The sequence below is a fragment of the Poecilia latipinna genome, unplaced genomic scaffold, assembly GCF_001443285.1.
Source record: "Poecilia latipinna isolate Pla-1442-1.1 unplaced genomic scaffold, P_latipinna-1.0 Scaffold2134, whole genome shotgun sequence".
In the NCBI taxonomy this organism is placed as follows: Eukaryota; Metazoa; Chordata; class Actinopteri; order Cyprinodontiformes; family Poeciliidae; genus Poecilia; species Poecilia latipinna.
Window position 1 is genome coordinate 21,955 of NW_015114750.1, and position 16,665 is coordinate 38,619.

General features: G+C 45.3%; 2 protein-coding genes across 5 annotated transcripts in view; one reads left to right on the forward strand and one right to left on the reverse strand.

The window, feature by feature from the left end:
• The window catches only part of irak1 (interleukin-1 receptor-associated kinase 1), a 24,679-nt gene extending 21,072 nt beyond the window's left edge, over positions 1–3,607 (reverse strand). The window contains exon 1 of one of the 2 annotated variants that reach the window (XM_015017379.1): positions 3,237–3,607. In XM_015017379.1, coding sequence (XP_014872865.1) covers positions 3,237–3,348 — 112 coding nt within the window. In that variant the 5' untranslated portion in view covers positions 3,349–3,607. Of the gene's footprint in view, positions 1–2,732; positions 3,113–3,236 lie in introns of those variants that run through there. The other variant, XM_015017381.1, reaches the window with a different exon arrangement.
• A 4,594-nt stretch (positions 3,608–8,201) lies between these two features.
• mecp2 (methyl CpG binding protein 2) lies at positions 8,202–16,277 on the forward strand. 3 transcript variants are annotated; one of them, XM_015017374.1, is made up of 7 exons: positions 8,202–8,303; positions 10,026–10,197; positions 10,277–10,467; positions 10,565–10,758; positions 10,866–10,993; positions 11,151–12,503; positions 12,540–16,277. In XM_015017374.1, the coding sequence occupies exons 1-7, from the start codon at positions 8,272–8,274 to the stop codon at positions 13,425–13,427; spliced, it is 2,958 nt and encodes a 985-aa protein (XP_014872860.1). In that variant the 5' UTR covers positions 8,202–8,271; the 3' UTR covers positions 13,428–16,277. The 3 variants fall into 3 exon arrangements, with proteins under 3 accessions (XP_014872860.1, XP_014872859.1, XP_014872861.1); XM_015017373.1 differs by having other exon boundaries at positions 11,151–16,277; XM_015017375.1 differs by lacking the exon at positions 8,202–8,303 and adding an exon at positions 9,234–9,319 and having other exon boundaries at positions 11,151–16,277.
• The last annotated feature ends 388 nt before the right edge of the window (positions 16,278–16,665 follow it).

The window sequence follows — 16,665 nt, forward strand, 5'->3', positions numbered from 1 at the left end:
TGCTTTGCTTTCTGTGTGTTTAGTGAATTAAAAAAAGAAAGTCAGTAATTAACACATCCATTATGAAAACCTTTTAGCTAAGTACAGCATAACGGCAGTACCGATACAACTTCTACACCTTGAAGCCTGTCTGTTACACGGTCTTACGTTAGCTGAACAGATCAATATGCAATGTGTACCGTATCTGACATGCATTAAAGATTTTATTTTACCTAAAAATGCTGTTTACGAAACTGTAATCGTGTTAGCCACGCTAGCACCAAGTACCGAGTAACAGGCCTAGGCACACTCAAACATTTGCCAACAACAGAAATCAGTGATTCCAAAAGTAACCCTCAAAACCATGAATGCCGACTTACCCAGCCTTGCACGAACAATAGGAATCAGTGATCTTGTCCACAGCTATATTTATGCTGAGGGTGTGAGGATCTGCTGTTTTCCTCGTCTACCGGTAACATTTTGCTGCGACGCGCACAATGTTGGAGGCATCGCGTGGCTCAAACACCTTGATGTCGTCCAAAAAAGATGATATGACCTTGTTGGTTCCCCTGTCCATTGTCGTGGCTGATATTTTGTGAAAATCCGGCAGAAATGTACATGAATCGACTCAGAAATACTCTGCAGAGAGTCAGTCGAAACGAAAGACGCCATGTTTACACATAGAACCTAAGCTCCGCGAGGCTTTGTTTGTGAGACATGCAGCCACGTGGGATTTTAGGGGGCGTTTCTGGGCGGGGCTTGGTAAGGTCCGTGGGTGATCGGTATCCGAATCAGCAGCAAAAAACCTGATTGGAACATCCCTAGTTTTAACTGCAGAAAAAAGTGACAGAAGGCACAGATATGGGAAGTGCGGAAGCCCCTACTGTATCAAACCGATATAGGAATAACAGAGAGATGGCCATTCTGAGGTAAAAACAACAAACAGCTTCCAGTCCAGGGGGGCATGGCTGACTCTGTGGGTGGACAATGGCCACAGAGTCAGCGTTAACTCGCAGCATGGACGCCAGCAGGCAGCAGGCCCGCCCATGCTGCCGGGCCTGCTTCTTTTTTCTCTTTCCTGCAGAGTTCCCCAAGGCTCCATGCTTGGTGGTCCCTTCCTTCTTTTTCTCTACTTGCTGCTACCTGCATCCTGATGGTGTCCATCCATCGGATGGATGGACTCCTCAGGTTCATGTTGAGATGAGTTCAAGAGCAGATTGTTGGTAGGACACTTTCAGTTCCTTGTGGTTCCGCTTCAGGTTCTCATGTCACGGCTGGAGCAGATGGTTCCCCTTTACAACTTTAGCTCACTGTTAGTTTCAAGTGTCAAAAATAATCAGCATACACTAAGAACAACCAGAACCAACATCATGGTGTATGAAGACCCTTTACGTGTCCAACATTTCCTGTCCAACTTTACCTGTCCAACTCCTTCCTCAATTTAAAAACGTCCTCAAAATCCTAAACTTTCTTTACTTCCCTCAGCATGTAGAGTCCTAAATGGCTGAGGGAACCAAAAAAATAATCATAGTTAATCATAATAAAAACACATTTATATCAAATTTAACAATAAAATGTAACAAACTGGCTCCAGAAAAAGAAGAATCTCCTCTGTGTTGAGATAACCCCCAGAATTATTTTACTGTTGTAGACAGAAAGACACGTAGCAAAGCATCGTTTTCCATGCAGTCGTTTGTTGTTGGAGCAACAATCACTTGCTGTCAACAAATGGAGAACATGAAAAATGATAAATAGAAAAGAATCAAAGACGCCAGCCTGTTCCATCTGCAGAAAAGATTTACTATTATTAACAGTAGAGTTAGAATAATATTTGGTGTTCTGATGAAAAACAAAGCCTGTCCTGATTATCTGGGTCAGATTCCTCTGTAATCTCTGACATTTTTTATGATTTTATTAGTTTGATTCGAACAAATAAAATGAAAATATCACAAAAATCAGTCTGATTCTAACAGAGGTTCACAGGATGAGTCCGGCTTCAGATTAAACTTCCTGTTTTATTCACTGTTTTAATCCAAGGGCTGAACCATAACCTTACTCCACAGATTATCATCGTTACTAACATTAATAACATCATCACTAACATTAATAAGTTGGTATTAACTTTTTAATACTAACTTATTAATAAGTTGTTATTAATAAGTTGTAATAGAACTTATGAATAATAATTAATTATTATTAATAATAATTAATAAATAATTAATTATTAATAATAATTAATTATTATTCATAATAATTAATTATTAATAATAATAACATTAGTAATAATGTTATTATTAATCATTATTATTAATAATAATAATGTTATTAATGTTAACATTAATAACATCATTACTAACATTAATGACATTATTTAGACCAACTTCTTTAAGTTCCTGCTACTCAGCAAAGACCTGACTATCCTCAGTTTTAGTTCCAGAACCGGTTCTGACCCAGCTTGAGGACAGCTGAGCATCAACTGTCAACAGAACCAGAACTGCCAGGTCACTCTGAGAAGGTTCTGCAGTTCTGTTGATAAAACCTGAAGCTGGTTCTGAGACTGTTCTCAAACAGATCTTTGGTTCTGTTAGAACCAAAACAATGAGGAGCGAAATACACCTGGTAGAGGCCGAAGCCGACTCAGATCTTATTGGGTTTGCTGTAGAGATTCAGAACCCAGGCAGTTCTGTTGGACCATCCCAGTTACACAATGAAAAACCTTCAAAACCATAAGTTGGATCTCTCTAGGTACCAACCCGTCACTGCTAGTGATGTTTCTACAGAACCTCCTGCTGGGTCAACCTGGTTCTGGTCTTAATGGACAGTGTGTTTATCCTCCTGGCTGGTTCTGACCCAGTTTGGTCCTGCTGCTGTTGGGGATCAAAGGTGGATCAGAAAGTTCTGAAACTTTGAATCTGATTCAGTTCCATGTTCCTCTCATCAGGACCCGGGTTCTACAGTTCTGACCCAAACCCGGCACCAGAGCCACATGTTAAGGAAAAACTCTGTCCACTCCAATCATTTAAAGAGGGACGTAGTTAGTTTTTACTGGCGCTGCTACCGAACCGACCAGAACCTCCAGACAGAACCACGCCCTGCTAACGGAACCTCACCTGAACGCCAGGACCCAAATGATCACGTGACTCAACCTGTAGCGTCACTACGACCCTTCAACACGTGACTCAGGTGTAAAACCCGATAAGTCCGATGGTTTCGGTGCCGCCTCCAGCTGTTCGAATGGTTCTGAGTATGTTACTCACCGAACCGGGTCCAGTCCAGGTCCAGCAGTCCATCCATGATCCGGCAGAACTCGCAGTGGACCGAGGGGGGCAGCTGGAACAGGAAGTAAGCCCGCGGGTCTCCCTCTGACATGTTTCTGACCGAACCGAGCCGGACCGGGTCACATCAGAACCAGCCTGATAACTCTCCGGACTGACCAACTTCAGAACTTCTGATCTGCGGCAACTTCCGTTCACAGTGCTCACAAGCGCCAGACACCAAGAGCCGCGTCCGGTGTGACGTGTCACAATAAAAGCCTGCTCTGCACCTGCGCAGGTGGAAGTAACATCTACTGGTTCGAACAGGTAGAACCCAGTACCGTAAAACAGTGGCCTTTCTCAGCACCCCTGAATAGGGTTGCCACCCATCCCGTAAAATACGGAGTCGTCCCATATTTATAAGCAGTCAAATATGCTTAATAATGGTAATATTTGGCCGTGAAATGTGCGTCCGGTATTGAACCGATACATAATTGTCTGATAGACACGCTTATCACACACATATTGTTAAGGAAGATTTTTATGAATTAGTTAATTTTAGAAAAAGTTTGGCTCTCTCTTCCTTTATGATCCCGGGTCCTCTCGCGGCGGCCGCGTGTAGTCACTCAGAAGAAAACAGCAATGCGTGTTGACGTCACAGAATTGCAGTTTAATCCAATAGAAGACAACGCATAAAATTACAACAGAAACCGCAGAACAGACATACATTCGTTTACCTGACATAAATGGAAAGAAGAAGAAGGAAAGAAAGAAAGAAAAGCAAAGACGTCTTTGGAGAATTGCAAGAGCAAATCTGATTTCTTACTTCTGTGTAGAAAGTTTTATAGTAAAAGGCGTATTCTTATCTTTAATTTATTCAAATAAGGCGTATCTTTGCTCATCCAACCAGGAGCTATCTCTGACCCTCTCTCAAGCCAGGAACTCCTGCTGTGTTTACGTCTTTTCACAGGTGAGTGTGAAAACTGGAACTTCTCCTGATTGTTTCCCACACAGACAAACGATTCTAGCAAACCATCTGCTGTAACTACAGGTAACCTAAAGGTCAAAAAGCCAGAATACGTTACTGATTTTAAAACCACAATTAGGCCATTTGAATCAAGACATGTTAAGTTTTAAAACTAGCATATTTTAATTTTTTTTCTTAACAATATCAACACTAAGTTTAACAATTATGACCAAAATAAAACACAGGAAATATTAAGGTCAGCTAAATTGTCGTGGCGGGCATAGACATGAACACGTACCTCATAAAGCGGGTCGGCCCGTTGCTGCGATACGTCACAGCGTCCGCCATATTGAATGTGGCCAATGTGCCAGTAAGCTAATACAGGTAAATGGACCGAACTTCACAAAGTGCCGTTCTACAAAGTATTTAAAATTAATTCCTGTCATTGACACATTTTCTCACACATTAATATATTTGGTAATCAAAGAAATGACTAAAGACAGAGTTTCTAACTTTTGATGTGATTATTTAATTGTTTTGGGGCATTTCTGAATAAAGAGTACAATGTTTTTATTTGATCGAAACGATTCTGATCATTTTTATGATTAGCGTCAGGCTGTCTGTGAATAGAAAGGTGTTTTATACTGAAACCACCACAAACTCACTTCATGATCTGTGAACTGAAATAGTGAAACTCTGACTCATAATGTCCACTTTTCCATAGCTGGACAAACATTCTTGTTTAAAGGAAAAAGGCCAACAGCTGCATAATGTTCAGATAAAAGGGTAATAAAAGGGTTATACAAATTATGATAAAGTTCAGGTTAATGACTCATTTTCACTAGTCATTAACCTGAACTTCTACCTTGATAATAAACTGGTTTTAGGTTTATTAATCCTATGAATTTAGTAAAATGTTCTTCAAATGAGTGGAAATGCATAGTTTGGAGTAGATTTTATTTTCATTTCCGGGGCAGCAGACCCTCCGAGGACTGTGTCGCTCTTGTCTCAGCCTTTGTCTCATTAATGTCAGCACATGTTGGCAGACATGATGTAATCTGATTCTGTTTCAAACTGAGTTTATACACCTCTGGAAAAAATTAAAAGTTTCTCTGATTTTACTCTTTATAAGTATATGTTTGAGTAAAATAAACATTGTTCTTTTATTCTATGAATTACTGACAACATGTCTCTTAATTTAGTTTGTGAATGCATGTAAATAAGCAGTGAGATTAGAAAACCGCACCAATGAATATCTTCTCATGGGTCTAAGACCCCTAAAGGTCAGATCCTAGAATCGCCCCTGCTGTAAAACCCACCTGCACAGGTCCAAACAGCATGTTCCGGTCCCGCCCAGACATACAGCTGCAAAATGAAACTATCTGACCTTTGACCTTAGTAACTGGAAGGATATTGCAAAGTTCTGTGAACAATCTGGACCGGATGGTTCTGATCCGGAAGTTGTGAATAACATTAAAGGGAGAGTATCATGTAAAATTGACGTGTCTGAGCTTTCCATCATGTTTTATTTTTATTCCCTCTTCAAATCAGACCTGGGATGTTTTCATGTTTGAGAAATCCTTTAATCTCCATGGCAACCATTCAGCTGCAAAACGCCTGGGTGGACATAGCCCCGCCTTCGAGACGCAGCTTCTCCTCTGAGCTGCAGTATCAGAGCTTCCGCCTCACAGAGCAGCTGTCCTCCGCGACTCCCCTCCTTCAAACTAGCCAGCAGCAATTAGCAGACATCTGCTGAGCACACTATAGAAACTGATGCTCAGAGGAACACTGGTTTAAAGGGTTAACAGAGGAGCCATGTTGGGATGACTTCCTGGAGGCGGAACTTCAGAAAGAGCAGTTCTTAAAGGGACAGATCCCCAATTTCAAGGCGTTAAATTACAATGTCAAACTTGTTTTAAGTAACGTTTGATAGAGGATTTTTATAACAACTGAAGGTAACACAGTTACTGGACTGTGATATAAAATGATGCTATGTGCCTGGAAAACACGATACTGGCCCTTTAAAATAACTGTAAAATAGATAGAACATGTGGAACAGCAGTAACCGGGTCAGAACCACAGGAAGGAGAATCAACAGAACTTCTGTGAGATCCTGCTGCTTTTTCATCTCCAATAGAAACAGAACCATCAGTCATGGACTTTGGGATGGGTTCAGAACCTCAGCTGAACAAACAGGACCCGATCTCAAGTCCCGGTTCTGGGCTGGTTTCTGCTGGGTTCTATGTGTTTGGTTCTGACCATCTGCATCAGACTGTGGTTCTGTTTGGAAAGCCGGTGAATCTGGACTTGCTCCCTCTGCTGGGTTTGGGTTGGAACAGAACCGCCACCTCTGATTTGGACCTCCTGCTGAGATTGTGGGGCTTTTATTTTATTCACAGGAAGTGCTGCATGAAGACTTCCTGTTGTGTTTGACTGAAGTGACTCATAGACTATGGAAGTGACTCATGTCCTGTCAGAAGACACGCCCACTCTGCCGTCTTTGTGAGGACCTCAACAGAGATTTAGTGTCTGAACCAGAACCAGGACTCCCAATGGGAATGCTGCCTCTCTGGAACTGGGTTCTGGTTCTCTGAGCCCTGCAGGACCGGGCCAGGTTCTGTGGTTCTGACTGGGTCCAAAAGAAACCTAGAAAAATATGCCGAATGTAGATATGATCATGTGAGGACTTCTGGTCTGTAGCCGCTTCCTCTGTGTGGTTCTGGTTTCAGAGCCGCCTGAACACACACACACGCACACACACACACACACACACACACACACACACACACACACACACACACACACACAGGATGAGTGGTCTTAATGTAAATGAGCATCAGCCCCAGTTCCTCGTCCTGCGGGGTGTTTGACTTTCAGAACCAGTCTAATAGAATCTCTGACCCAGAAAATTCTGACCCAACAGGAAACTGATTAGCAGAATGTCTCCTGAGCCATTTCCTGCCTGCAGGGCCACCAGGCCATGAGGAGCTCCAAGGGTTTCTATCCCATTCTTCCTGGTAAACCATCTTCAGTTGACCAACAGGTCCAAGGACCACCTGTCCAGTCCAGAAACAGGACAGGCGGTCCTGTTTCTGGACTGGGAGGAAGCCAGAGTGCCCACAGAGAACCCACACATGCATCAGAAGAACCTCCAGGAAGACCCCAGGCTGGGATTAGAACCCAGAACCTTCTTACTGCAAGGCATCACCAGTTCTACCAGCTGCACCACTGAGTCACTCTGCCACCTGCTGCTTCAACCTGGTACTGCAGCAAAATAACGGAAGTAGTTATAAGTTTTACATTTTGAATTATTTATTTTTTGTTATACTATATGTGTATTAATGTAACTACAGACATAAACACTGCCAACAACGTTTTAATAATGGTAACTGTAATATTTTCCATTGTTTTATGTAATTATTTTTTGTTTACTTTTATTTTGTTAGATTACAAATGTTTTTATCTTATTATGGTTTTGATGTTTTGGTTTTCATTAGTGCAACAACGAACGTATGGTCTGCAAATAAAGTTTCAATAGTAATAATAATAAGCAAGTCAGGGAAGTAAATTTGACAATAAATATTACAGTTTTCAGAACGTATCTTGAAATTAGTAGTTTTTGTGCAAAAACCATTTTAGGAGAAACAAATATGGCACGGGCTAAGCATCACGCTTAAAACAGCAAGGAGTTATATCGAAACTTAGCAATGTTTCGATAGATCATGGCGAATTTCTCTTATTTGATTTGAAGGGATATTTGAGTGATCAGAAATATTTAACAAAGTAGTTCAGCCGAGCCGAAGGTGATGGAGGAGGATCTGCTGATGGAGAGGCGGGAGGAGAAAGAAAAGATCCTCCGTTCAAACTTCTGAAGGAAGCGGCGGAAGATTTTCAGAGAGGTCCCTGAAAGCCTCAGCTTGACGTCACCAGGCTAAGATCTCGCGGAATTACGCCGCCCCTGGTTGTTTGTCTTGGCTGCTGTGGGTTGAGATCTCGCGGTGTTTCGCTGCTGACGGAGGACGGCGGAGATGTTTGGAGTTTTTTAATATAAATTTATTTATTTAAATAAAAATGGCCGCCGCGGAGCGCGGAGCGGACAGACTGTAAGTGTTTTCCTCTTCCATCCTCTCTTCCCGCGGCTTCCCGTTCAGTTTAGCGCCGCTGTTTCCTCCGCACAGCTTTATGACGCAAAGTGCGCAGATTTTCACCCCGGGCCGTCTCCGCGGAGCGGGGTTAGCGGCAATAACGTCACACAGTGATCCCGGAGCGAGGCTCCTCGGAGCCCCATTGCCGGAGCTCCGTAGGCCCGCGGCGGGCTCCGCGCTGCCCGGGGAGGAGCCGCGCAGGACGGGCCGAGCGGCGGCGGCGAGCCGGGAGGAGCGCGGCGGCGGCTGCGGGGCTGCCGCTCCGTCACAGCTAACGGGCTAGCTGCTGGCGAACACGCGCACATGCACGCGCTCCTCAATAACCCGGGTTAACTACCCCACGCCCCCGGTTCCTCAGCGCTAGCAGGCAGATAGCTGCAGCCGCTACCGGAGTGCCGCTGAGCAGCAGCGTGCGCGGACACGAGCGCGCGCGCCCGTCTGTGGTTTCAATGTGTGAGCTGCTCACTTCCTGTTTCAACCTACGGCGGCAAACAACAAGCAGAGTTCAGATCAGTCAGACAGAACCGGGTCAGAACCGACCCTGGCCCGTTCCGTCCAACCACAAACACCCCGGTTCTGAAGTGGCCCGGTCCAGTTCATTCTGCTGGTTAAAGCTTTCTAAGAACAACAGAACCAAGTCAGAACCATGACCAGCGCCTGAAGCAGAACGTTCCAGCAAGGTGACCCACCAGAACCAGAACCACCTCAGCTCACGGCCTCAGCTGAGGTCAGAGGTCAGGAACTATGTGGAGAAATGTTCTGTTGGCCAATGCGGATGAGGCGGGCCGGATGTTGGTCCGGTTCCATCTGGAGGAAAACAACCAGAACATCAAACACGGCAGAGGTAGTGTGATGCTGTGGGCTGCTGTGTTGCTTCTGGACCTGCATGACGTCCAAAGCAAAGCGGGTCAAAGTTCTGAGACTCAGCCATGGGAATCTGGGTCAGGGTGTGATTACTTTACACACAGAACCAGGTTTGGACCTTCAATAACTGATTCAGAAACAACTTTTATTCACATTATTATTATTCTGGTCTGTTCTGTTCATTCTGAAGGGACAGATCCGTAGAACTTTAACACGAAGCAATCGCGATGTGAAACTGAGTACTGCATGGACACGTCTGTCTCTGACGCTGATGATGGATGTGTTTATAAACGGGAAGACTCAACCAGCCGATCACTGATCAGATGATCCTTCCTGTCAGGATTAAAAACAATATTTCTATTTGATGTCAGAATAATGAGAGAAATCAGTTTTTCTTAATATTCAGAGGTTTCTATCCAATCACTTCAGTTTGTTTTTATATCACAGATTTAAAGCAAATGTTGCCTAAGGCCACTTAAACAAAAGCATCCCTTCTACATACCATAGTAGAACATCAAATTCAATTCATTATTCAAATTGGTTATAAGGTTTTCTATCTAAACCCAGCAGAAAAGAAGTAGAGAAACTGACACTGATAACACTGTCGGTATTAACACTGCTGGTCTACAGGCAGGTGGACCATCGTCATAGTCATGTAGCTTTTCGGACAGAACTCCCATGTAAAACTGTCAGCAAACGCTTTCAGTTAGCACTAGCTGGTAAAACCACCAGTGCTACACATGAAGACTTGTTGCTGTTGGACAGTTTGCTGTCATTGAGAGATGCAGCATTAACAGAGGGTCATATTTTTCCCAGGGAGGCGGGACAAGAAGGTGAAGAGGGAGACCCCCAACCCTCAACCAGACAGAGAGACAGGTCACACAGTAAGACAAAGAAGCCACACAGGGAGCGCCGTCATGGTGACCAGGGGCCCGAGTCTGCGGCCTCAACCACCCCTTCAGCAGTTAGTGAACAGCCACAGAGCCAGGTACAGGACACATGGAGAGCTGGAGAGGTAACAGCCAGAATGATGTGCAGAAATGTTTACTTATCCTCCCCCCCTTTAGGTGGTGGAGCCAGTGGCGGGACCCTCAGACCAAGGGTCTGAGTCGGCAGGCTCTCCCAGGCAACGCCGCTCCATCATTCGGGACCGAGGGCCAATGTACGATGACCCGTCGCTGCCTGAAGGCTGGACCCGCAAACTGAAACAGAGAAAGTCTGGACGATCCGCAGGGAAGTTTGACGTCTACCTGATCAAGTAAGTCATGATCAACATGTTGATGGTTCCCTTTGGTGCTTAAGAATACAATCTCAAATGAATGCCATTAACATTTAGCTGTTTTTGTTCTGTAAAGCTCGGAGGGAAAGGCATTTCGTTCAAAGGTGGAACTCATTGCCTACTTTGAGAAGATTGGTGACAAACAGACCGATCCCAATGATTTTGATTTTACTGTCACGGGGCGCGGAAGCCCATCCCGTCGTGAAAAGCGCCCTCCCAAAAAAACAAAAGTGGTGAAACCATCAGGACGAGGCCGAGGGCGGCCCAAAGGTACAGAGGCCGGGATAGCAGAAGTTGCCGATGAGTCATTAAATCAAGGACAGGATTTCATAAGTGGTTCTGCAGTTCTTCTGTGTTCATCTCTTGTATTTGTGTAGGCAGTGGAAAAATGCGTCAGGCCACTGAGGGTGTGGCCATGAAGCGAGTGGTTGAGAAAACCCCAGGAAAACTGCTGGTTAAAATGCCTTTTGGCAAGGCCGAGTCCTCCCCTGGAACCACATCAAAGGTAGGACGGTTGCTCAGTCCCTCACCTGGACATTTTTACATTTAAGATAAAACTTCAGCTTTAAAGGTTGAGCTGTAAGTTCACTCTGTGCAACTGTGTCTTTGACCATAACAGTATCGAAACTCATGCTTCTGCTGATATGGTTTTTCCTCTGTAGGTGGTGTCTCCTACCGCAGTGCCCAAGTCCCGGCCAGGTAGAAAGAGAAAATCAGAACAGGAACTTCCACCTCCACCCAAGGCCGCTCCCAAAAAACGAGGAAGGAAACCAGGATCAACCTCTGCACCATCATCAGTCACTGCTGCATCCACGTCTTCAACCACAGCCTCTGGTAGCTCAACAGCTGGAAGCTACACTGCAGCTGCCATTATGGTGGCTGAAGCCAAACGGAGAGCAGCTAAGGAGTCTTCCACTAAACCTGTTGTCCAGGAAACAGCTCTGCCAATCAAAAAGCGCAAAACAAGAGAAACTGTGGAAGAGATGGAGAGTGTTCAGGCTCTACTGGTTACACCTGCTGAGACTGGAAGCACCAGTGCAGCACAGAAAAAGGGAGGAGAAGCGGAGGGAGGTCCAAGCTCTGACCCAAAGCCTACATCCACTGTAGGAAGCCAATCAGAGAAGCAACCCTCTGCTTCAGATGAGAGCCAATCCCATGGACACAAGTCACATAAGTGCCAGAAGCACAAGGAAAAAAGAGAATCTGGAGATGAAGGAAGCAAAGGCAAGGATGTTGGTGAAGATGAAGGAGGGGGTGGAAGGAGTAGCAGCAGTAGTAGCATCATCCCTTCAAAAAGCCACAAAAGGAAGGAACGACAACCTCATAAACACCATCACCACCACCACCATCACCACCGCCACCAACAGTCCTCTGGCTCACCTTTAGATCACCCAGCTCCTCCTCTGGCAGTTTCTGAATCACCTCCTAGCCAACCCAGGCCTGAAGCTGATCCCCAGACTGTGCCTCATCAAGCCCCTGAAAAAAAGGTTCCTCCCAAACCACACCAAAAGTCTGTGCCTCAGCCCCCTCCTGAATCTCTGCAACCTGTTTCTCCACCACACCACCAGCCCCGTTCCTGTCCTCATACCTCGTTACCCAGTCCATCACAAGCCCATATTCTGCAAGTATCCCAGTCATCCCCCACCAGACATTTACTGCCTGAGCCACGGTCCCAACAACCCCAAATCCAAACCCTCAGTCAGCCATTGTCTACCAACCAGTCAGCCCAGTCACTCACCACAGCCCAGCACCAAAGCCACCATCAGATTGTACATGCTCCACCTAAGTCCCCACCTATTCTGTATGCTCAGCCATCTCAAACTAGGCATTCACAATCACAGGTCCAGTCCTCCACAGCACTCCAGCCTCAAATCCAGCCTAGACATTTGCCTCATATCCAATCTCAGATTAAACAATCCCACCCTCAGACCTCAGTTCAGCTCCAACTCCAATCCCAGCCAAGAATTCAAACACAATCTCAGTCACAATCCCAAACCAAGACACCACCCAAAATTCAGTCTCAATCACAGGCAAGAATCGAGCTGCAACCACAGTCTCAATCCCAAGACAGATTACCTACCCAGATTCAAAGTCAACTCCAGACCAAGACTCCAACACAAGTCCAGAGTCAACTCCAGACTAGAACACCAACACAAGTCCAGAGTCAACTCCAGACTAGAACACCAACACAAGTCCAGAGTCAACATCAGACAAGGATTCCAACACAAAATCAAAGCCAACTGCAGACAAGGGTTCCAGCTCAACCTCATCCTCACTTGCAATCTGGCCTTCATGTCCTGCCTCAAACCCGTATGAGACAGACCTTGCAACACCATGTCCCAAATCCGCATAGAGCCCCACCCAGTCAATCTCCCACCCGGCCTAGGCCACCCATTCCCCAATCCCAAACACATCCACACTTTCAAAGCTTTCAAACCCAGTTGCATCCCCAGTCCCTCTCTCAACACACAAGGCTACATGCGCAGAACCTTGTTTCTCACAGACCGTTATCATCCAGCCACGCCCATCCAAATCTCATCCCTACTCAACAGAACCAGAGTGAACAGCCACAGGACCTGAGTACCACACGGCCTCCCCTAGAGAGCCAGTTCCCAAGAAGAGACGCCAGTATAGAGGGCATCAGGATGGAGGGAAGAGGAGAGCTGCTCTCAGCATCAGATACCAGAGAAGTTTTAGAAGGTGAAAGAGGGTCAAACAGCACATCAAGACCTTCTAGCTCTGTGCCACCTGGACCTCCTGGAGTAGCAGGGTCCAGTCTTGTGCCTGGAGCAGACGGTAGGGCTCGACTGAGGGTGGAGCCAGAGGCAGCAGGTGACAGCAAGGAGCTCAGAGACATTGTCCCACAGTCCACCGTTCCCCGTCCCAGCTGTGAGGAAACTGTAGAGTCACGAACTGCTGTCAGTGAAAGAGTCAGCTGATTGGTTGGTCAGGTGAAAGGCAAGCAGATTGGTGACCTTACAGACTGAGTCAACCCCAGACGGAGCAGTATGGACCTCACTCTGTTTTCAAACAGAAGCTGGAAGAACCGTCACAGCTTCTACTGTTGGATTCTGTCTGGAGACTTTGTGAAGTTGTAGAAGGTACAGCCAGTTCGGCGCTGAAGGACGGATTGAGAGGGGAACGAATAGAGTCTTTTTCTAGAACAAAACAAATGACAAGGAAAAACAAGAAAAAGAGCGTGTGTATATAATCTAAAGGCAGCTGTTGCATCTTGTTAGTCTCCATATGGAGGTGGGGAGTAGTTTGGAACTAAAAACCGTCGCTTAACAACACATTACTCTGATAAAATGTTGCTTCCGGAATATAACCTGTTTTTTATTTAGTAGTTGATTGTTTTGTCTTTGTTATACAGCTTTAAGAAGTAATATTACCAACAGCCCTGACTCTAACATGGCCCACGTTGACTGACAGTCCTTTCCTCAAACCAGTCCTTGACTGAAAGTCTACGAGGCAATGCGGCATGGCGGTTTGCACCTTAAATTGGTTTCTTAAAAATTTCTCATCTTTATTTTTCAAAGTTTTCCATGAAACCCTAAAAAGCAGAGGCTTTCTTTTAGTGTTCTCAGTTCTTGTGCTTACTCTTGCCTCTCGCTATTTTGCCTGAGATCAAAAGTGTTAAAGTTCTCAGTCATCTTCCAGATTTCCTCAGACACGTCATGAATCTGGAACCAGCTGGAACCCCGACTCTGACGGCCTGATTCAGAAGGACTTTAACAGCTTGAGGAGTTCATGGTTCCTCTCAGCTGATTTAGGATCTGATGAATCCGGCCGATAAGAAAAGCTGCTCATTGGTGTTTCAACATTTCCAGTTCAGCCAGTTCTTCCAGGATTTTTCCTAAACTGGTCTTCATGAACTTGTATGTCTCTCTCAAATTTTGTTTCTACCGTAAGCACTTTTGATATCAAACCAAACCCATGCCTACAGTAGCTTTATTTGAGTTCTTTTGATAATGAATGTGTGGGAAAGGACCCATTCTAAATGTGTCTTTACGTCAGATGTCTGGAACAGTTTGCACATCTCAACTTTATACAATCAACCCCCTGCATGTCGCTCAGAGACCCTGCAGGCCTTCAACCGGGGCCCGCGTTTGCAGAGGCCATCCTGGCTCAGGTTCACAGTCCAGGTCTAACCAGGAAAGGTGGTTCCGATGGATCTGGGTGTGCAGAGAGGACAGAACTGTGGGCTTTTCCCTTCAGATCTGAGAGTCACAGTTCGGAGGTGTCAGGATGCTTTCTGAGCTGCAGTCATGATGTCTTGGTTTGATCAGTTCTTGTTGCCGATGGCCCAGGCACACGTTACACTGAGATTCCTTGCCACCTTTACCGCTGAATCCACACGTTGTTTCAGGTGTTCTTAACAAAACCGTTGATGGTTTCAGAAGGAAATGTTTGGTGTCTGACCAGTCTCACCGCTAAGGACACCCAGCGACACCTTCAGTTCAATCATCTCAATTTCTGTTACTCCGACTGCACCAAGTTCACCAGGAACTTCTAACACCTGCAGACTAAAAACAGACATTGTGAGATGCCACTCTCTGTTTCCATCACTATTTTTTCATGCCCATTTTGAAGTGTCGCATTAGAAAAAGTTGATGGAAATGGTAAAATTCAAAATAACTTCCTCAATTTCACAAACAACTTTTTACACTCGCATGAGGTGATTTTTCGCTCTTCCGAAAAAGAGTTAATGCGAGAGATGGAAGCAACAAACTTTCCCATCCACAGTTTGGTCTGTGTTTTACCAGAGGTACGAAACCTGGAGGAAAAAGTCCAGACCTACAGCACAAAGTGGAGGACTATTTTTTCTGAGATGTGGGTCCATGCTAGTTTATACCCTCTGCTTCCTGTTCATTCACGCCATGCGTAGTGTCAACATTTGACAAAATAACACTTTGTGTAACCCAGGAGTGCTAAAGTCCCATCCTCCAGAGTTACCGTCCTGCAACTTTTAGATATATCGTCACTCCAACAGACCGGGATCAGCTCTGAACAGGCCTGGTAACCAGCCAATCATTGGATTCAGGTGTGCTGGAGCAGGGAAGCCTCTGAAAGCTGCAGGACGGCCTTGGAGGACGTTGAGAAGGAGGTAGACATCTTTGCGAACAAGATGACAAATTTCGTCAGGCGTCTACATCAGTGAGAGCTGATTTTGGCTCTTGGATGAAGTGTGTGGGCCTTCAGAGTGTCTCTGAGGGGTTATGCTGTAGAATCATCACGCAGAAACCAACACGTCTTCAGGAAGTAAACAGATTAACTGTGACCTGTTAGGGTTCTGTGACTCTCTGACCTGAACCTCCCAGTCCCTCTTAGTTCTGGATCCAGTAACCCGGCTCGCTGTGAGCCCCTTTAGCGTAGCCCGGCCTCTGCGTCCGCGCCGCCACCTGCTCAGAGCAGCGAACCCATCGGCTGCACGCCACCCCAGAAACGTTCCTCTCTGATTGGACCCACTCCACAGGACTCGACCCAGCACAATCTACAGTAACCAGCCACCATATTGCATGTTCCAGAGTTTAGTGCCTATATTAATAATAATAATAATATTGTGTGTCTTGCCAGAAGCCACCATGTCAGCCGAGCCATGTTGTGTTTCTAGACCTTAGTAGTAATGTGTGTGGTGACTTCATAGTTGCTAATATTGAGGATGAACATTCTGCTTTTACTCTGGTTGGAATTCAGTGAAACTCCAGAAAACACCGTCGCTGTAGAAGAACTAGTTTTTACCTGTTTTCTTATTTTTGTTTCTAACTAAAACCATTTGTTGTCCCTGACATGTCTGTGGTCTCCGTGTTTGACTCGTCTTCCAAACACTGGTCCGATCCAGAACCGACTGAGCTTCGTCCCACTCCATCTCTGATCTCAAACATCTTTCAAGATTTAAATATTAATCACATTTATGCAATATCAGGAGGATGAAGGTATTGTTAGGATTTTATAATTATTTTATTAGAATGATGGAGGCTATATGCTCCTTACTGTGGAACCTCAGTGAAAAGTTCTGCAGAGTTCTTTCTATGTCAGATAAGGTCATAGCAGCTAAACAGGGATGAAATTACTGCCCTCTGCTGGTGGTACTGAAAACTAAACAAGAAATGAAAAGGTTTTAAATTAGCGGTGCTCAACGTGGGCAGTACCGCCCCCCAGGGGGCGTTCAGAGTA